At 37.4% G+C, this 21,631-nt stretch overlaps 1 protein-coding gene and 1 long non-coding RNA gene across 2 annotated transcripts; both read left to right on the top strand.

Moving 5' to 3' along the window:
* Positions 1-12,152: 12,152 nt before the first annotated feature.
* LOC147938872 (uncharacterized) lies at positions 12,153-12,944 on the top strand. The gene is made up of 3 exons (XR_015565347.1): positions 12,153-12,485; positions 12,582-12,735; positions 12,836-12,944. It is a non-coding gene; the product is annotated as an uncharacterized LOC147938872 (long non-coding RNA).
* A 6,357-nt stretch (positions 12,945-19,301) lies between these two features.
* LOC104715530 (serine/threonine-protein kinase STY17-like) lies at positions 19,302-20,877 on the top strand. Its single transcript, XM_087463952.1, has 5 exons — positions 19,302-19,497; positions 19,619-19,754; positions 19,843-20,130; positions 20,208-20,363; positions 20,438-20,877. Exons 3-5 carry the CDS (start codon positions 20,089-20,091, stop codon positions 20,777-20,779), a joined length of 540 nt encoding a protein of 179 aa, XP_087320078.1. The 5' UTR covers positions 19,302-19,497; positions 19,619-19,754; positions 19,843-20,088; the 3' UTR covers positions 20,780-20,877.
* The last annotated feature ends 754 nt before the right edge of the window (positions 20,878-21,631 follow it).

Genomic DNA, 21,631 nt, shown 5'->3' with positions numbered 1-21,631 from the left:
AAAGAACTGATAGATTTTTTAACCGCAATAAATTCTTGCTTAAAAATTGGTAGATCGGTTGCATGCATGTAGAACAATCTAGGATTGCTTGAATTTCTATTCTTGTTGCTGTTGCTTGTTGTGTGTTTCTTGCTTGATTTTTGTTGATTGCCTTGCTTGATTTAAGAGTAGAGAGTCTAAGTTTCGAGTCCAAGTTGAGTCTTGCTTGAACTAACCCTCTTTGATTGCTTGTTTGTTATTTACTTACGCTATCGTTTCTGTTGCGTTTGCTTTGATTGATTTGCTTTCTTGTTTCCTTGTTTGTTGGGGTAGTTGGGTTGGGGAAAAAGTAGAATGCATATCTAGGTTGGGGTACCCAGGCTCACTGAGTAATATTAGATTACTCATGATAATATTTTGTCTCGTAGGTAGTCTAGGTGGAGTCTAGTGCTGGAGCAAACTTAGGGTACCGGATAGGGCTTGTTTTCATGTGTTTTTGTAAAAACCCTATATTTTCAAAGACGTATTCTATGAATTATCCGACTATTTGCGTGTATTGCTTGATAAACTATTTTCAATGTAATAATTATTAAGTAATATAATCGGTGTTCAAGGAAACATGGCAAGTTGCATTTGATACATTGGCCTTGTCTGGGCCAACACAACGCGCCAAGGCCGCGAGGGTTGCAAAGCCTAAGCGAACCTCGGCCGCGGGCGGAGTCGCGTCCAGGAGGAGTGGTCGGGAAGCTGCAGCTTCCGTCCCTCGACCGGACCACCAGGGTGCGGTTCCCATACGTAGCATTCCGCGGGCCGTTCATGCTCTTGTCCGGGGCTTAGGACCGGTTTGGGGGCGTTACAGTTGGGATCATCACGAGGGACCAGAGTCTCCACAGCGGACTCATCCCTAATACCATTCGTGCTAGAGTCCCCTTCCCCCTCGACCGAAACCTCCGTACCATCAGCAGCTACACCTCCTGACATGGTAGTATCCTCCACATCCTCCATAGCCAAACCTGCAACACCCATAATAATACATGTATCCGGTAATCCAGAATCAGCACCCTGAGTAGTGTCATCTCCAGTAGAAGCAGCCATTGGATCCGCTACAGGCAGCACCGGTACCATATCGCCTGAAGTGGCCATAAGACCATCTGTCCTGGTAGCAGCAACCGGGTCATCAACCGCAACCACTTCCTCGGTCTGCTGTACAGACTCTGCAACTGCAGGCACCAAGACGTCCACCTCACCGTCCTGAAATAAAGCTTTACGGACCACCTCGACTGCTACAGAAAGGTTATCCTTGCCCCGAGAAGTGGATGCCCTTGTGTCCTCCGCCTCTGCTTGCGGGTGGACTGGTTCCTGAGCAGCAGCAGCAGCCCTCGAGAACCTATGGTCATTGTATTGCACATAGGTTTGAAAACGCCGTTGCTTTGCCAAAGGTTCACCTACTACTGACTCCGATTGAGGCTTTGAGCTCCTCCCAAGCTTCCCTTCAAAAGGACGCTTGCCCTCAGCCTGAGAACCTTCCCCATTGGACCTCCCTCGATATCCCCTACGAGAAGGACCAGCCTTTTCATACCCTTGCTTCCGATCGGACTTAACAGCCCCCTTGTAACTCTGGTTGCGTCTGACATCAACCACCTCTGGTAGAGGGAGCACAACTGCCTCCTCAGGAACCACTTGCAACAGTGGACAATGCACCTTATCATGACACAAACTGAAACAATGAGAGCAGTAACCAAACAGAGGCTCATAGCGGAGAGATACAATGGTTTCTTTGCTATTTTAGAACTCCACCTCAGTCTGAAAGCATAAGGGTTTAAACCCATCAACCATCACCTGAACTCGCCCCCCCCCATCAATATCGACCTCCTGGACACGCCCGATGTCCTCACCAATGCTCTAGAAAGTAGGTTCAGCCCAGAACTGAAAGGGGACCCCCATGACACGAACCCAAAAGATCAAGGACGAAGGATACATGGGATCGATAGTAGGTTTCCATCGAACCATAGACACCATCCAGTGATCGAAGTGGAAAGGAGCCATTTTCAGCACCTCAATTATGTCCGCTTTATCGTCGAAATCAAACTGGAATTTACCCATTCCTAAGTCAGCACCAACAACCTTGCCCTCTAAATGCCAGATGCGAGGAAACATGAACAAAAGCATCTTCATGTCCTGCGATCGTGGGTTCATGCACCTGCCGATCACCGTCTTGGAATAACCCTCAATCAACGCCATATTATCGAAGTAAGGAATCTTGACCTTGCGTATCACAACCGCTGGTACTACACTCTTTGTAGCCGAACTCTGACTAAGAACCATGCTCTGAGACATGATGAAAAGCCAAGAAAAAGACGGGAGAACAAAAAGAAGCAACAACTGAACTCGACAAGAGGCAAAAGAAACCAGAGAGAAGTGTGTGCGATGAATCTGCTCAAACGAGGGAAGAATCCGTTTATACACCTGCACTAGAGAGATCCGCATATCCTCCGTCTCAAACCACACAATCAAATCACAATCAATCAGATCCCGCAGAGGAGGGCAAACCTCGATACCATTAAAGTATAGATCCAAAGAATCGTCCCAAAGCCCAGACCAGAACGGATCCTTACCCCCATTCAACCAATCAATCTGGATCTGTGATATTGCCAAAACTATTTGCTTTCCCTTTTCGTAATAGATGATGAAGAAAGCCTATAAATGAAAATCCTCAAAAAGATCGATAAACGATCGAGGACACCGTGAGATCCCAAGTTTCCAAAGGTTTCTTCAAATGCAAAATCGGATCTGCAATCCAATCATAAGGAGAAACAAGCGGAGATGAAACTCCAAGATCCCCAATATACCATCGTAATAACCATAAAAAACCAAAAGCACAACCGAATGAAACACTCGCATCAGAGATCAAAACCATGGGAACATTATCGCCATCGCTGTCGCTTAGGGTTTTTTCCTCTTAATGTGGATGTAAGAGTTTTTTACTCGGTTTAACTTTTAATACTACTAAATTTACATAATTTTAGAATTACTGTACTTGTTTTTAATATAGATGTCAATTTTGAAATGATGGTTTATTATAGTGTATATAGAGATGGTTTATTTTGAATATGGGATAGCTTGTGTTTCCCTTAGTATTATAGATTTCCTTTGTATCACTTGAATGAAGATATTTTTTCAAATTTGTTTATCTCCGGATCAGTTAAAGTGTATTTATTTTGGTTGAACTGTCTTGAAACCTCTCTCTTCGGTAGCGTTCGCCCTAGCCGTCATTTTCAGATCTACGAAAGAGCCTCCGCTCTCCGGCGCCGGTATAGCTTCGGCTTGCCGGCGTCGGACCTTGTCCTCGTCTTGATGCTCCGTTGTTCTCCCGTCAAATCCAAGTCCGTCTCGTTCCAAGATCTCGTCTAAACCGCACTTGCGGTGTCTTCTCCGGCGTTATTTCCGTCGTGAGTTGTCTCCTCCTCTCGCCTCTGGTGGCCTTTCACCTCCGCTCGCCTATTGGTGTTGTGGGTTCTTCGGATACTTCTCCGGGGTTTGCCCTTCTGCTCTCGCTCTTCAGTCAGTTTCTGGGGCTGAGATCTCCTCGATGAGCCTATGGAGACCCTTCCTCTCCCAACCCGTCGGCTTCCGCCTCCCGTCTAAGCTCTCAACCGCCTCTCTCCTTCTGGGCTACTTCTGTGATTTTCCGGATATGCCTCCTCCCAATTTTTCCAGCATTTCAGCCTCCGCCTCTGCTCCTAGCCTGAAGAACCAGATGCCTTCTGGCGCGGCCTCTGCTACTCTTGACTCCTTAGTGGATCTATTGGGTCTCTGGTCCAACCAAAGTGTCATTCTGTTCTGCCCCTTTCCTCCCGCCATCACCTCCCAGAGCATTGGATACTTCTCCTGCTCCTCTCTGCCTGCATCGGATACTTCTCCGGCGGGTCCAGTTAGCCTTCAATCTAGTACCACTGATGTTGGTTTAGATTCCGTCCTGGTTGGACGATGCTTGATCACCGGCTCTGCTTCTGGTGTTCATCGAGGTTGCCTTCAACCTGTAGCCACTTGTATCGGCTCAAAATCTGTATTAAAGTCACAATGTTTGGTGACTCCCCCGCACTACCAGTTGAGGTCTTTGTGTTTGACATTGCTCCTGGTTCTCTATCAAGCATTGTTATGCTTGTGTCTCTATCTTTGTTACTTGCTGGTTTATTGTATTTTATTTTTCAAGACTGCGATTCGGATGTGTCCGATAGCTTATCCTCTTGTAACTCTTTAGTTTGAATGAAGAATTTGGTGCACAAAAAAAAAAAAAAAAAAAAACTGTCTTGAAACTAAAAGTTCCATCTTTTCTATATATCCCATTTCCTAAAAATAGTAATCTATTTACAGTAGAACCTCTATAAGTTAATACTCGGTAAATTAATAATCTCTATAAATTAATAAATTTCTCTGGTCCCAAGTTGGGACTAGTGTAATTTTGGACACTATTCAATAATATAATAAAATAATATTTTTTTTGAAACTCCTTTGTAAATATATGGTCCTATCAATAATATAAATTAATAATTATATAAAATTATGTAAATATATGTATATATCTATACATTAATTTTTATTAAAGTTTATTTATAATATTTTTACTATATAAAAATCTTTGAGTGCTATCTTCAAAACATGATAATTGTTATTTTCATTGTAATTGATTTTATAAAAATATTAGTTATAAAGATTAAATCATATTTTTAATATTTTTTACCAAATTAGGAAAGTCTCCTCTATAATTTAATAATTATTAATTTATCAATAAATTAAAACCTCTATAAATTAATAAAATTTCATGGTCCCGACTTTATTAATTTATAGAGGTTTTACTGTAATTTTTGTCGATCAAAAGCGTTCATTGTAGATCCAAATATTTGAGTTAATATAAGTACTTTGTAGGTAAAATCTAATCTATTTAAGAAGGTTATCTCGATCGTAACAAGTTCTAATGATTTTTCTTGTATATTAACCTTCCATTGATGATGTCTCACTATTATGAAATTACGTTTAAGAAGAAGAAAGTAATGAGTAGGATACTTCCTTTCTTCAAGACGTTCTTTACACCGAATGGGTGAAATGCACTTTTTGTGTGTTTTCCATAAATATGAAGATAATTTTTAGCTTCGTTTATTGCAAAACTCAGAGAAAGTTGGTAGACTAATTAAGAAAATGACAAGACTGAAGATTTTGTCATATGTTTGTTTTGTTAGCGTTTTTATAACTTTTGCAACATTTATTTAAAAGAGGAGCAAAAACAGAGGAGATTGTTTAAAAAAACATGGTTAGAATCTTGTTGCAAGCCAGAGGTGCAGTCTTTCAGCATACGGCACATCACCACCAAGGTTGATTGCTAGCAATTGTTGGTTCCGAATTTGTCTGTCAATCCTTTTGATAAGTTGTGCATGTGCGTTTAGAAAAGTCCCATGACGATGATCATTCTGCTCCTTCCAAAGGGTGTGGACTGTAATTTGTGGTATATATCGAGCAAGAAACCATGCTACCGGATTTGTCCATTGAGTAGAGACACAGTCAATAATTGCTTGCCAACCTGTGGAGTACCGTGTTGTGTAGATGTGCGAAAGGAGATCTTTCCAAATGCCAGTTGAAAAATCACTAGAGAAAAAAAAAGATGATCTCTCATTTCAATAGCATTATTGCAGAGCAAACAAGTGGCATCAGCTCCCCTATTCCATAACAGCATCATATCTTCAATGGAAAGACAGTTTTGGACGGCTAACCAGACAAAAAAAGAGTATTTCGGGGTGGCAGACGTGAACCACACACCACTGCTCCAGGGAACTGCAGTAGAAGGTAGCGATTCTAATATTGTTCCATGTATCTCTGGTGGAAAACCGTGGGCGAAACTCATCATTCTTCCCCCTCCACAGAACCGTGTCTGCTTCTGGCTTTCTAGCAGTCCATTGTTTTGCTAGTTCTGTTGGAAATAAATTGAAGTGATGGAGAAAGTGTTTTGAGTGTTTTGAGTATTTGAGAGGGTAGTTTAGAAAATAAAACTTTTATTACTTTGATTTTAACTTGGAACAACTTCACAACATCTTAGTTACAAATGAGAGTAGGAGGAGGTATTTATAGCCTCCATATTACAAAATATCTAGAATATTTTAATCCTTAATCTAGATTATTCTATCACAATATCTAGACTATAATAATATAATTATTTAGATAATTCTAATTAAATATCCAGATTTTTATGTTTAAGGAAGTGATACATTATTCTAGAACTTAGATATTTTTTAAGGAAGTGGAGATTTTGATATTTCTAGAGAGAACTCTAAAACATGGATTTAATTAACCTTGATTAAAAATCAAGTTTAACTCTCAACAAGTTCGTCCTCAATTTAATTTAGATGGGTAGTACCATGTCGTCGCCTGCAACGGTTTTCCCAAGCCTAGGCGACTTATGTAATTCGGCTAATTTCCATGCTGATTATCTCAATTGTAATAAGTTTTAATGATTTTTCTCATGCTAAACCTTCCCATTGATAACAAAATTTTGCAGGATAAAAGATAGTTGCATCTTCCTACTTGTATTGTGGATGTCTCACTATTATGTATTTACGATTTGGGTTAACGGCTTTAAGTTTTCTATTTAGGAAATTTCATAGATTTAAATTTACGTAATTATAGAATTACACGTTTTGTATTAGCTGTCAACTTTGAAAATTACGGTGTACTTATTTCGGTAGAACCTTCGTGAAATTTTAGAAAACTCTATCCTTTATATATATTCATTCCTGAAATAACTATTTATTTAATTTTGGTAGATAAAATGTGATCATCGCCTATCAAAATATTTGGATATGTCATATGTATAATATATGTAAACTTTGTAGCAAAGATTTATGGGAAAATTATAAATAAAGGATCTTTTTCCAAAAATTTGGCTATCTACATTTTTTTTTTAAAGTTTGGTCAAATAGGTTTTAAGGGTTAAAAAAAGTCAATAATACCCTAAATAAAATTTTCAGACATAATTTGTTGATTTTTAGTAACTGAAATTAATAAAACAGTTTGAACAAACTATTTGTTTTTGTTGGGTCTTATTTTGAAATCGAGTGGGCCTTATTTGGGTCTTAATTTACAATTGAGAATACAAAAAAACTGAGGAAGAGTTAAAAAAAAATTTACTCGAAACAAAACCTTGTTTCGCCTTCCGCCGTCTCTCTCCGTCATCTGGTTCTCACCATCGTTTCGCCGTCCGCCGTCTCACCGTCCGCCGTCTCACCGTCTCTCCGTCTTCACCATATCTTTTTCTTTCGCTGTCCGCCATCTTTCTCTGTTGTCTGGTTCTCACCATCGTCTTTCACCGCCTCTCCATCTCACCTTCTCTCCGTCTTCACCATCGGTTCATCTCTTCATGTATTGGGTATGTAGAATTCTTTATTTTCTTGAGATTATGTAAATTTTATAACTTGATTTCAACCCAGATTTGTGTAAATATAAGTTTAGATCCGTTTTGCAATTTGACCATATAATTCTTGATTTTTTTGCATGTTGATTATTATGATGTCTTAGTTTCATTAGCTTATGTCATTATTTTAAAAATCGATTTCAGTCCAGATTTGTGTATATATAAGTTTTATACAATAAATTTCAATGATTTTACTTAATAATGTGAATATGATGAAATTGAAGCTCTTCGTTTGTTTTAATTTTAGTATTCTATTGACTTTAAAGTAAAAATTGTGTACTAGGGTTGATGAAACAAGATCGATAAAGCTAATTAACAAGAACAAGAGTGATGATCGAAACATGTGTGAACACTTTTTTTTGAACACGTTTGCATAAATCTCTTTTTCATATAAAGTTCTTCGTTTTTTCTTTTTCTTAGTTTGTTTGATTCTAAGTAGGGTGATATGAGCTTAGATATGAGTGATTACGGTGTTGATTGAAGCTTATCCACACTTGTAGCAGCAACAGATAGTAACGTTGTTTTGTTTTTATCATCATTTAGTGAAAAAGTTTGCATACATCTCTTGATTTTAGCTGTGTTTGTGAAAGTTTGCATTAATCACATGGACCTATTGACTTCCTGTCTATATCAGTCATGACCCTCTTTATATTCTCTTTGCAGTCAATTATATTTGTCAGAGATTGACCTTGGCTGAGAGCAGAATTGGATCATAAGGAGCTTTTGTCAATGTCCTCATCAAAAGCATCATCTGATTCTGATACAAGTAAGAACCGTGATTTTTTTTTTAAAGTCGTATCTCGTTTGTTCTTTTTTTTTTTTTTCAAGTTCCTGTTTGCATCTAAATGATTAGTAGTCTTAGTTTTCATTTATGCCAGATAAAAAAGGTTTGCGTATGTTACTTGTGAATCATTTTATTTAACTGTGAATTATTTTTTGGGTTTTATATATCTGGAATCACGGTTTGGTTCCTTTTTGCATATGTTATTGTTTTTAAAATCATGTGTTGCATCTAAATGATTAATAAACAAAGTTTTTTTGTTCTTAAATTATAGCTTTAGTAATCTTTATTTTTTTAAACTAAATGCTTGTTTGGTAGGAATTATATCTTGTTTGTTGACCTTATAAGCATTATATTTACACAAATACATTATCTCAATAAATTGAGTAAGCATCATCTCACGGTTCCTTTTTACGTATGTTGCATCTAAATTATTAATAAACATAAACAGATTTTTTTTGTTCTTAAATCATAGCTTTAGTAATCTTTAGTGTGTGATTCTATTGGTTCTATTGGGTTTATGATTGACTCTTTTGGTTCTATGGACTTATAAATCATACGTTTAGTAATCTGTTTTTTTGTTTTGCAAAATTTGTTGATTTATTTCAGTTTTGGCTAATTTATACTAATTCATTTTTTTACTTTTTTCGGCAGGAATGGAAAAGAAGTACCCTAAACGGCTTATGGAAGATGGAAGCGAGCCACAAGTTGGGCAGATAAATAACACTTGTCGAATGTCAATCTTACACAAAATCAAGAAGGTATTACCAGAAGAGTATGAGATTGTGAAGGGTGATCCAGTTTTCGCATCTGTATTTGCATTGTATGAGAATGGTCTTGGGTACTCAGCTCGGTTGATACACAGCATCATGTGTAGGCAGTTGGTGACTAAGAGAAGACATGAGTTGTGGTTTGTGTTTGGTAAGAAGCCGCTTAGATTCTCAATGCAAGAATTCCATGCAGTTACTAGTCTTAAGTACTCAGCCGATTTCAGTCATGATTCAGAGAGTTGGACAGATGATAATGGGTTTTGGAGCAAATTGTTGAAGAGAGGTGGTATCATTACGATTCAATACTTGATGAAGACCCACCTTGAAGCAGCTCCATCGTGGAGAAAACAAGAAGATAGAATTCAGTTTGTGTATATTTGTGTGATTGCTGGGTTGGTAGTGGCTAAGGATGAGAAAAAAGCTATACCACATTCATACATCAAGCTGGTCATGGATCTAGAGAAGGTTAGGACTTATCCTTGGGGTCTTGTAGCTTTTGACCATTTAGTTAGCTCTATAGTGGAAGCAAGAAAGAAACTGAAGAACCCCATTAGTTACATCCTCAATGGTTTCTCATATGCTCTTCAAGTTTGGGTTATGGAAGCCATTCCTCTCATTGGACAACTTATGGGAGAGAAGATTGACACAGAGATTACACTTAGCCGAATCTCCAATTGGAAAGGTGCTGCTAAAGTATCATATGATGAGCTCCTCCTTTTAGAGAAATCAATTGGAAAGAAGGTCAGTTGACTTCTTCTTTTTTCTTTTAATTTTAAATTCGAATACATTGAGTTTTGTTTTGAATTGGTTTCTTTGTTTTTGTTTTTTCAGGATGTTGTTTATCCATGCATTTCCTCCACTGGAAACTTTGATGTATTGGAGTCCATTGAATTTTTGAGGGGTGATGAAATTGAAGATTGTGAAGTCGACAACTTGGAAGCCTTGATCAGATCTGACTATGATTTTGGAGATCATATTTGGGAGAGTGTCGAAGGATATGGTGTGGAAGCTGATAACATTGAGGATGTTGGTGTGGAACAATCTCAGACTGTTGGAGGGGACAATGAAGTTCCGGTTGGAGAGGAGAGTGGTGAGAAGCAAGCTGATATCCCAGAAGTGTCTAGCTTGAAGAAGAGGAAGAAGAAGCTTGTTGACCATGGAGCAGAGACACAGAAAAGAATGGTCTTAAATCAGAGAGCATCAACTTCACATTGTTCTTGTGGAGATGATATGAAGCGGTTCTTTAAGGAGTTGATTGACTCTTCTTTCAAGAGCTTCACAGAGACCTTTGGGGAACGATTGCTAACTTTGGAGAAAGATGTATCAGATATCAAGACCTTGATATCCAGACCAGCAGCAGTGGATCCTAAGCCAGCAGCAGTGGATCCTAAGCCACCAGTAGTGGATCCTAGTCCATCACGAGTGAAGCCCAAAACTTTGGTACGTAAGAAGTAGCTCAATGCCTTGTTTCGATTGTAATATGTTGTGTGGTCTTTCCTTTTTGTTGTTTCCTTGTTTGTATGTGTATGTTGTAAACATAATTTATGTGTTGTAACTTATGTGTTGTAACTTATGTGTTGTAACTTATGTGTCGTAAACTTATGTGTCATAATTTATGTATTGTAACTTTAACTAAAGCCTTTTCATAATTTTTTTTTTTTTTTTTTTTTTGACAGGTTCAACTGTTTGATTTAGATAATTTGTTGATAGACCTCAATGTAGATACACAAGTCAATTTTTAGCGGTGTGTGCCTTGGAGGGGCTTGTGTGGCCTTTGTGGCAGAATTTTGAGTTAGTGTGTGCCCGTGTGTGGCGGTCTTCTGAGACATTGTGTGGCCGATGTGCTTACTGGTGTTGTTGGAGGTCCAGCAGGTTCTGTGAGTGTGGTAACAGGTTTTGCTCAGACCGAGATGACCTTATTGCAGATTTAATAAGATGATTAGTTCTTATGAAATTTTGACGAGGGATGGGTTAAGGGATTATGTGATTCTAGGAGTGGGAAGTTTCCATAAATAGAAAGTTTCTAAATATGGAAAGTGTTTAGGGAGATAGAGCTTTGCTGTTTATGGAAAGTGTCGTTGCAAAGGAAAAATAAAAAGTTCCAGAAAAGGGAAGTTTCCATAAATAGAAAGTTCTATGAATAGATAGGACTTGACTATTTTTGGAAAGGGGATGTGGAATGCCTGGAGTGGCGGGAATGTTTAGAGGTTGACCTGAAGAGTGGTCACAGATGAGATGATTGGTTCTCAAAGATTTTTGATTGGTGGTGTTACGGTGCTACGAGATGTGCGGGTTCTAAAAATGAGAAGTTTTATGAATAGTTAAAGCTTGCCTATTTACGGAAAGTGCGATTGCAAATAAATAGAAAGTTCTATGAATAGTTAGAACTTGTCTATTTATGGAAAGGGCGTGTGCAAACACCCAAATGGTTGAGATGTTTTGAGTTGGCCTGAAGAGTGGTCATGGTGGTGGTGATATTCTGGTGAGAGAATATGGTGATTGGTAGTGCATTGCGATGTTTTACGTGAATCACATGAGGTAGTTCCCGTCGGGAGATGCTTATTGACGTTAGGACTTGTTTGCTCACGTGGAGATGATTAGTTCTCTAGAGGAGATGATTAGTTCTCCTGTGGAGATGATTAGTTCTCCTGAGGGGATGATTAGTTCCCCTGGTGCACCGCGGGCTTGACGGGTTGCGACCCTGAGGGCGGTAGAGGAGATGATTAGTTCTCCTAGGGGATGATTAGTTCCCCGGAGGGGATGAGTAGTTCCCCTGGTACCGAGATCTCGAGGGTGACGATCCGAGAGTTAGACGGTATGGCTCGAGGACGACGGTCTGAGAGTGCAGGCGGTGCAGTTTGAAGGTTGCGACCTAAGAATGTATGAGTGAGAGATCAAACAATGTCTAGAACGTGGTTATGAGCGTAGTGACTGGATGTAAACCTCGGAGGTCGGGATTGATCTCGTGTTTTGGGTTGTCTTGACTAGTGGGGCCAGGGTTATGTGGACCGTTGGGTCATATGGATGTGCGGGCTGTTGCGACAGTTGCACGGAAAACCTTTACTGACGGTATTCAGTCCGGTCGGGGAATGTGCGGGCCATAGTGACGGTTGCACGGAGGTCCTTGGTGGAGGGACAATGCTCTCAGATTCGAGGACGAATCTTTTGTTAGAGGGGGAGAATTGTAACGTCCGTGTCCCAAAGAAAAGTGGAAGAACCGATCAATTTATGTGAAATCATGAAATTGCCCGGTTTGGTTTAAGTTCACCCGGTTTAGAGCAGGTTTTGGGAAACCCTAAGTGATATATTTATAATGAAATGGACGCCTCTTCTCTCTATTTGGTCGTGGCTGATATTCAATACTTGTGTTGAGAGGAAGAAAGAGATATAGAGAGAGGAGAGAGCCTATTGTGGTGTGAAGGAGATTAAAGGAGAAGGAGCAGAATCGTTAGGGTTTGGGAAGAAACAGTTTCGATATATCAAATCGTTGTCAAAGGTAACGAAATTTGGTAGTGTTATTCTCAAGCCTTTCATCGTCATTCTCCTTTTTACAGAAGTGGATTTGGATTTAAACTCGATGAGTTATGTGCAGTTTCGTGAGACACGTTTTCTCAGACGCGAGTTGTAACCATCGGGGATTGTAACTGAGATCGTGGTTTCGTCTGGTTTCTGATCGGCACGAGATTTTGTGGGAAGCTTCGTGACGTCTCGGACTAGCTTTCACCGGAGGGATTTGATAGTTAACGGTTGGTTTTTATTTTAGGGTTTCGTCTTTAAGATTGTTCTTTTCTGATGTTTCTGTCCAGTTTGCTTCAAGGTTGTTTTTGGTTGTGTCACTTGTTGTAGGACGTTTCTGGACTGTTTCAGACGCAAGGAGAATTTCTCCTGGTTGTATTTGTTGTTAGAATCAGCTTGATAAGGTGAGTGCGTGACTATGAGCTTATCTAAGCGATTGGGTTGTATAACTTGTTTTGTGTGAAGTTGTGTAGGTGTGATGAATGTGTTATTGGATGTTCTGTTCAATGTCTGGTTTGTTATGTTTTATTTGTGGTTGTACTCTTGATTTGCTTGTGTGTATAGCTCGTAGATGGGAGGATCGTCTCACTGGGTATTTCTGGTAATACTCACGCATCTCATTGTGTTTGTGGTGCAGGTATTGTGTGGTGTGGAATCATGGCGATGAGGAGGAGGATGATCTAGGGTCTCGGTTGTGTGTTGTTGGACTTGGTTATATTGTTTATGTTGGAACCTTGGATAGAGTTATGCTAGGTTGATGGATAGAATGCTTAGGAATGTTATTGCATTGATGATGTGTTGGTTCTGTATATTGGTATGTTTCCGCTGTGCATATTGGTTGTTATCGGTTTAATGAGGAATTGTGGTTTGGGTGGTTTAATTAAGTAGTATGAGATGCTTAATTATGTATTGCACTTATTTAAAAAAAAAAAACGGGTCCGGTTGTTTTACCTGTAAAGCTTCCTTACTGCTGAAATATTCATCCTTTTTTACCATTGAATCTTCTAACTTTAAACCAGCAGCATCACCAAGATACAAATCAGTAGGATTTTCTAATATATCAGTAGTCCGCTTAGGTGAATTCCTTGAAATAATACCTACTGATTTTCCCACATCAACTTCCACATTACAACCATTGCTACTATCAACTGGGAACTTATTCAGATCGAACTGGACTTTACTCCTATCACATCAACTACTCTTTTGAATGTAACACACAACCGAATCATGTTTATCTTTTTCAGATATGCAAGAAAATTTTTCATACCTCTATCATTTGTCAATACAACAGGAGGACAATCAACTTTAACCTCTGTGGGTAGATAACTGAATTCCACATCAAACATATTTTGCTCTATTTCATAGTCTTCTGAAACCATCACCTTCAACTCTTCAAGAGATGTAGTGGGTTGCAAAGTCAGTAACCTAGCACGTTTTTCTTCATCATCAATAAATCTCCACTCTTTCTTGGCATCTAGTGTCCATACACCACAAGTAACATAGATTTGCATCATAAACAGGTAAGTGAAAGTTTTTTGTGGAAGGTGGAAGAGATGGTGACCGATCATAAACAGTTAAGGTATAATGTCGATTTTTCTTAATTTGTTTATCTTCTAAAGAATTTAGAATACGCATTCTAAATTGTAGTAGAACAAATCTAAACAGTAATTACGAAATCTTAACCATAAATGAAGAATATTTAAAAAATATTTACTTTCCTTATTTAATTTATTTTCTTTCTATTTTTGGGTATTCTAAGGTTTACAGATTACAAGTTCTAAAAATTTCTATGATACATCTTCTACTTCTTTTAGTATATAGGGTAAAACGTAGAAAATGAATTCTGAATTGATATAGAATGAAGAAAAACGTAGAATACATATTCTTAATTTTGTAAAACATACAAAATTAAGGTTCTGAAATTTTTAGAACAATTTTCCGTCTAAACTTCGTAGAACATGTACAAACTGTAGAATGAACAATCTAAATGTTTCAGAAAGAGGAAAAAACGTAGAAAGTCTATTCTAAACAATTTAGACCAGAAATCAGTAATTTACAAACTGATTTTTGACACCCAAAACATTTTTTTTTCAAATTTTTTTTTTCACAGTTGTATACTAACATGGGTTTTCTGTTTGATTATTGGTTCAAACTCTAAAAAACTTCAATATTTCTATTAGTAGGGGCATTTTCGTCACAATTGACAATCTTGAAAAAAAAGTGTAGATGGCCAAATTTTTGGAAAAAGATCCTTTATTTATAATTTTCCCAAGATTTATTGATTTTCTTGTATATATAACCTTCCATTGATGACAAAATTCTGAAGGAAAAATTATATTCGCATCTTTCTACTTGCAGTTGTGATGTCTCACTATTACTTACAATTAGGGTTTAGGGTTAGGCTTTATATTTCTTAATTAATGTTTAAATTTTAATACTTCTAAATTTACGTAATTTTAATTTGAGCTACAACAAGTTTTTATATATATGTCAATTTTGAAAATGACGGTGTATTAGAGTGTATATAGAGTTGGTTTAGTTCCGGTTATCTATCTTTTGTATAGTTTGGTTTTCCCTTAGTGTTTAAGCTTTCTCTTGTATTGAATGAAGATAGTTTCTCAAATCTGTTTCTATCCTAATCAATTTGAGAGTATTTATTTTAGTTGAACTGTCTTGAGATTAAAATTCCCATCTTTTCTACATATCCGATTTCATAAAATAGTAAGCTTTTTTTTTTACAACAAAATACTAGATCAGCTCAAACGAACCAATTGAAGGAAAAATCATTTACATAGGTAATTAAATGCGAAGCAACACGAGCACGACACGCCAGCTTTTCCGTTTTACCATTCTCCGATGGGGGGCTAAGACTAAAGAAAAGGAGAAAAATTCATCCTTATAAACTTCAATCTCATCCAAATAAGTCTGGAATGCAAGCCACTCGGAGGGCGACGACACCATCTTCACCAAGTCGAAACAGTCGGTAAGGAATACGACATTCTGATTATCTGCACCAATCATACACCACATTGCCCAGACTAGAGCTTCTACCTCTGCATGAAGGGGGGAAAGACTACGTAGGAGATTAACGGCACCATAATGGGGGGGCTCCCCCATAGGGGAAATACATTACCATCCTCGACCAACATATTGGTCTATTGTCTTCCAATACCCATCCACAAAACACCGATATCTTGTTACATGCCTATCCACTACCAAATTATCGTTGTCCCTAAAACCAGGTCGGGACCGAACTTGTGGAAGTTCCCCCAAAGCATCATCCTGTGCCGAGGACCAAACCTTTGATTCCTCCTCCGCTAAGCATAGAATCGCTAGTGGATTAGAATCCAGATTACTAAAAAAATTATCATTCTGAGCCTTCCAAATATACCATAGAATCCAAGAATAGATATTCGCCGAAGAAATCTGCTAGAATCTCCGAAACAAAGAATCCATGTTTGCATAAATAGACTCTGAGGGAAAACACCCCGGAGTTGTCGGAAACGGGGATAAAGCCCAAACTTGTCTCGCCTGAGGAAACTCAAACAGAGCATGATTGATTGTCTCTTTCGAACAGGCCCAAAGCGCACACTTGATATCACAGCTTATTCCATGTTTCCAAAGATTAGTTGTTGTTGCTACGCAACCAGTGATTGCCTGCCACAAGATATGCCGAATTTTTGGAGGGCACCGGAATTTCCAAACAAAGGCTTCTAATGGAGTTATATTTGGGCCAAAAGCTTTCAGAGCAGAGGGAGAAACCTGATGCTGCCGTAAAGCATTATACCCATATTTAACCGTATAGAGACCAGTTTTTGTCAAATGCCAATCCAGCCTATCCGGTGATTTTGGACTACCCAAAGGTAAAGCATAATGATGGCAACATCCTTCGGCGCAAAAGTGGCCGAAAGCAAAGCCAAATTCCAGGAATTTGAGGTCATGTCAACGACGGTTTTAACTCGAAGTGCATGATAGAAAGACAATCCTGAACTGCAATGCTGGTCTCGGGAGTTGAGCAGGAATCCAGGGATCAGACCATACTAAGATGGAATCACCATATCCTACCCATTTAATAAGTCATTTGTTTACCAGAGAGCGAGCATACACCATACTTCTCCATCCAATGAGGAGAGATATTTAATTGGATCCAACGGATCAGAATGCCTATAAGGCTATAATAGCGGTCTTTAAAAACCCTGACAAATGGTAAATCTGGGACTGTAATCAATCTCCAAAGCTGTTTAGCCAACAAAGCAGTGTAACAGTCATCTAAACATCGAAAACCCAATCCCCCATCCAGCTTACTAACACACAACTTGTCCCAAGTGACCAAATGTAAACACCGCGATTCCTCAGATGAGCTCCACCAAAAATTAGATATCGTATTAGTAAGTTTTCGTGTGACCGTTTTTGTTAGACAAAAGCAAGACATGACAAAAATAGGGACAGCTGTAGTCACCGACTTAATCATCACTATATATTGTTTGTTATTAAGGAATCTTTGATTTTGTAAAGAATAGTTGAAACTGAGTTAAAGATCACATTATCCAACTTTACTATTATCTCTATATTCCCTGTTCTTTATCAAGGAATATTTTGACTTTTTTTAATATGGTTAGGTAATTAGGGAATCTTAAAACTAATTGGAACTGAAATTAACACAGTAGCTCGGACGCGACAAGTTCTCGACATCCGTTGTTTTCGTAATTATGGGACCGATTATTTTTATTTTTGTATCACGAAGTGTGAGCATTTCAAAACGTCGATAGGTTTATGTAGTAAACGTATGGGTATCAAATATATAATCATTGATGATGTGTGTTACATTTCTTATTTCTGTCGTCCGTGTGTGTTACAAATATTCAAACCCGAAAAATATCCTATAAATTTAATTTAACTCTGCCAAAGTACCGGCCTTCTTTATAATACATTGTCCACTCCACCCGAATATATACGTATAGTATATGCATGTGAATTATTTGAACATATATCGTAAATATTAATCTTCTCGTCTTATACACCTACATATGTAATCAACTTACTGTGTGAATATCGCAAACAAAGTCTGGTCCCCAATGAGATTCAGCCTATAGTTTGTTCGAACTAGTTAATCCAGTTGACATGGTAATGATTGTAGATTTACTACAAGTACTGGATGTGTCGACTCTGACTTGATTTGCGTAGAGAGAAATAATGTAAAAATACAGTCGTTACAACTTGCACTCTCCTAATTTCGTAAAGATGATAAGAAATTATAATCTAACAAACGAAATGAGAAGTAGGACTAGCATTAAGTTGTAAAACATAATTTCACAGCTTATGTATATTGTAAAACACCACCGTCTCTTTTTTTTTATTATTATTATTGAACCGGCACTTCAGCAAATGCTCAAGCCCTCACACTTAGGAAACTTACACTGTTAAACATGCTTACGAGAGTGAAAATAATACAATATTGATGGGCTTTTAAATCTCAACGATATCTAACTAATAAGCCCATATTGAGTCTTGTTTCCATTACAAAGGTCGAAATTGAAGTGTTAAAACTAGAAGATAAGAAGCTTCCTCCCTAAGTGGTGAGTGTGTGTTGTGTTCGGTCTTATGGCAATGCCTAAACCCTAACATGTATTTGCTAGGTTTTTATTTCAATTTTTTTTTTTTTTCGAGTTCTACAAATGGGAACACTTATTTAATGTAGCTCTTTTGATATGGTGGATATTCTGACCTAATCATATAAGCTCGATCGGCAACAAAATCTCATTTTATGGAAACATTTATTTAATGTAGCTCTTTTGAGATGGTGGATGTTTATACATTGGCATGGCGTTCTACAAATGGGAACACTTATTTAATGTAGCTCTTTTGAGATGGTGGATATTCTGACCTAATCATATAAGCTCGACCGGCAACAAAATCTCATTTTATGGAAACATTTATTTAATGTATAGCTCTTTTGAGATGGTGGATGTTTTATACATTGGCATGGCGTTGTCAACTTATATGTGATACATATATAGTCACATAGACTGGAACAGAAATATCGTAGGAAAGATGGACGGTAAGTTTTTTTTTTTTTTTTTTGTTAAAAAAAGATGGACGGTAAGTTTGAAAATCTTTTCGTCATATGTCTATAATATCGAAGAACCCCATATGTCTTACTCGGTTGCGAACGTCATTGGCTGTGAGTACATTAGTATGTAAACTATAAACAAAACTAGGATACAATGGACCTTGGTTACCTGATTATTTTATCTAATCTTTAATCATAAAAATTGATAGAAGATTATATTATCAGTCAGTCATGAAAATTATTGGCAATGAAAATAAGATTTATTTAAAAAACAATATATAAAATTTTATAGATATAAAATTAATAAAATGTATAGTAATTCCAGATTTGTTACCATCTTTCTCCTGCTATATACAATACATTGCTGTATACAGCTCATGCATAAAAAGTTTTTCCAAAAGAGTTGCACATAGAGTCCACATATATTGTTAAACATATTAAGAAAAAAGCTACTTAAAGATAAGATTATAAGAAAATCAAGAGATGTGGTGGTGAAAGGACAAAAAAAAAAAAATTAAAGATAAGCTTGGTAAACGAGACCATTCATGCTCATTGGTAAACATTTACTGTAATACTAATTAGTATTGATTTTCTCGTTTTTATACTATTAATTGTCAATTAACATTTTTAGCCAACATACACGTCGAATAACAACTCGTAAGATTACAGAATCAACCCCACATGTTGTAGTATTATAAATAAGCCCAAGCATTTCCTCTATCACTCATCATCATCAACACTTCATCTTTCACTAATCATCCTTAGTCCTCTCAATCACTTCCAGCCTTAGCGCTGGACTAATGGCTTTCTCAAACAAGAAATTCAATTTCAGTATCAGCAGGGAATTGCTTCTCAACCCAAACGATGTCTCAGTGGGAGAGATGATTGGAGAAGGAAGCCACTCCATCGTCTACAAAGGATTGTATGTTCCATCTCTCTCTTATTTTTTATAATGATGAGATGAATTTAACATAATGGATAAACTAATCCGTTTAATTAAAAGTTATCACCTATTTCGTATGTTCTTTATAATAATTTTATAGGTTCAGAAACCGAGTTCCCGTTGCTGTGAAGATAATGCAACCAAGTGTAAAATCTGCTGTAAGCATAATGGACAAAAAGAAGTTTCAAAATGAAGTTTTGTTACTATCCAAGATGAGACATGCCAACATTGTGAAGGTAAAAAATGAGAAAAAATAATTAGTTATATTGGTGTTTTATCAATATAATAGTGAGAAACTAAACATGGTTTTTGGTGATGGTATAGTTTGTTGGAGCTTGCATAGAGCCGCAGCCCGCGATAGTTACCGAACTCATGGAAGGCGGCACTCTTCAGAGGTTCATGTGGAGTTCTCAGTCGAAACCTCTAGATCTACATAAAATCTTGTGAATAGAGAAACAAATTTGAAATTTTGGTGTGTTGGTTGGTGTAGCGAATTTGTTGTTAACCGGTGATCACAAGCATGTGAAATTGGCTGATTTTGGAATTGCTAGAGAAGAGAATAGAGATGGCATGACCGGTGAGGCTGGCACTTGTAAATGGATGGCTCCTGAGGTAATGATTCTTTTGAGCTAAATCTTCTATTTCGAAACATATAAAATGATTGATTTTTTCTGTTTTTGTAACCGTAGGTAAGTAGTCGTGAGGCACTGAGAGTTGAGGAGCCAAAGCACTATGATCATAAAGTGGATGTTTACAGCTTTGCTCTAGTTTTCTGGGAGCTGCTTAATGGTGTAGAGCCATTCCCTGACGTGCCTAACATTTGTGTTCCCCCACTTGTACAACATGTAAGGTCACAAATCAACTTATAAAATCTAAAAAGGGTGAAGAATTTTAAATGCTGGATTTGCTTTCCTTACAGGGTGAGAGACCAAGTCTTGCGAATACACCAGAGGAAATGATCCCCATCCTTGAATTATGTTGGGCACAAGATTCGGATGCGCGTCTTGAGTTCAAGGACATTAGGCAATTGTTAACAAGCCTGTTAACAAATTTGACCTCAGATGATAGTATTGACACACTACTACTATCGGATGAGGAAGCTTATGACGGTGATATCGATGAGGATTCGGAGACCCCTCCTCTGAGTCTGAGTCAAGAGCATTGTTGCAAGGTGAACAAACCTAAGGAGAAGAAGAAGAAAATACTGGTGAAGATGATGCGTCCTTTCGTTAAGATGTTCAGGGCTTGTTACAAGCCATGATCATGTCTTTCGTTGTTTTTTTTTTGTCCTCGTTTTTTCTTGTTGTAATAAGATTTTTCTTTTAAGAAAAAGCAATGCAATTCTCATTCTTCTTTTCATGGACATTTCAATTTGCTTTCTTTACCGAAAATATATTCTTGTGGTCATCATATATAAGCTGAATAAATCACAAGTTGATACTGGTAAAATTCAACATTCTTCATTAGAATTGATAATCATAGTAAATGACAAAAGATTGTTGAAGGTACTCAATTGTCTAAGGAAGAAGTACACAATCCTTTTAACAATCCTTTGCTAAGATTTTATTTGAAAACATCTTTCCTCACTCACTCAAAGGACGAAGTACCATTCAAAGCGCCTCCGTATGTATTCTTTTTCTTGAAAGATAGATAAAATTACAACACATTTATCACTTAACATGAAAATGATTTTTCGATGATGGAATTTTTTATTTTTTATTTTAATGAAACAGACTAAAATTGCATATAGTAATAGGTATATTTATTAAACCTTGAAACCAATATCAAGTATGTCGTTTGATGGTGTGATTGGATCTACAATTAGTGCTTTAGAGTCAGTAGAAAGTTTTTTTTTTAAAAAGGCCTAATTGTGAACCAGTCATTCTGTAGTTTTAGAAAATGAAGGCATAGCCCGAAAAGTTAAAAAGACATTACAGGTTGGCTGTGAGAGTCAAGTCTTTTTCTTACCATTTTACATGTTACAAGTTGGATAGAAACTGAACTGCAGAGTCTTTTTTTTTTCATGATCTGTTAACTCTTAAGTATTATTTGACGCAACAAAAAAACACTCCCTCTTATTATCTACAGAAATTGACTTAAATATATATTTTTC

Source organism: Camelina sativa, chromosome 9 (assembly GCF_030686135.1).
Source record: "Camelina sativa cultivar CO46 ecotype springtype chromosome 9, ASM3068613v1".
Lineage (NCBI taxonomy): Eukaryota > Viridiplantae > Streptophyta > Magnoliopsida > Brassicales > Brassicaceae > Camelina > Camelina sativa.
Note: the sequence above shows the minus strand (reverse complement) of the source record. Positions and strands in the feature narration are given on the sequence as shown.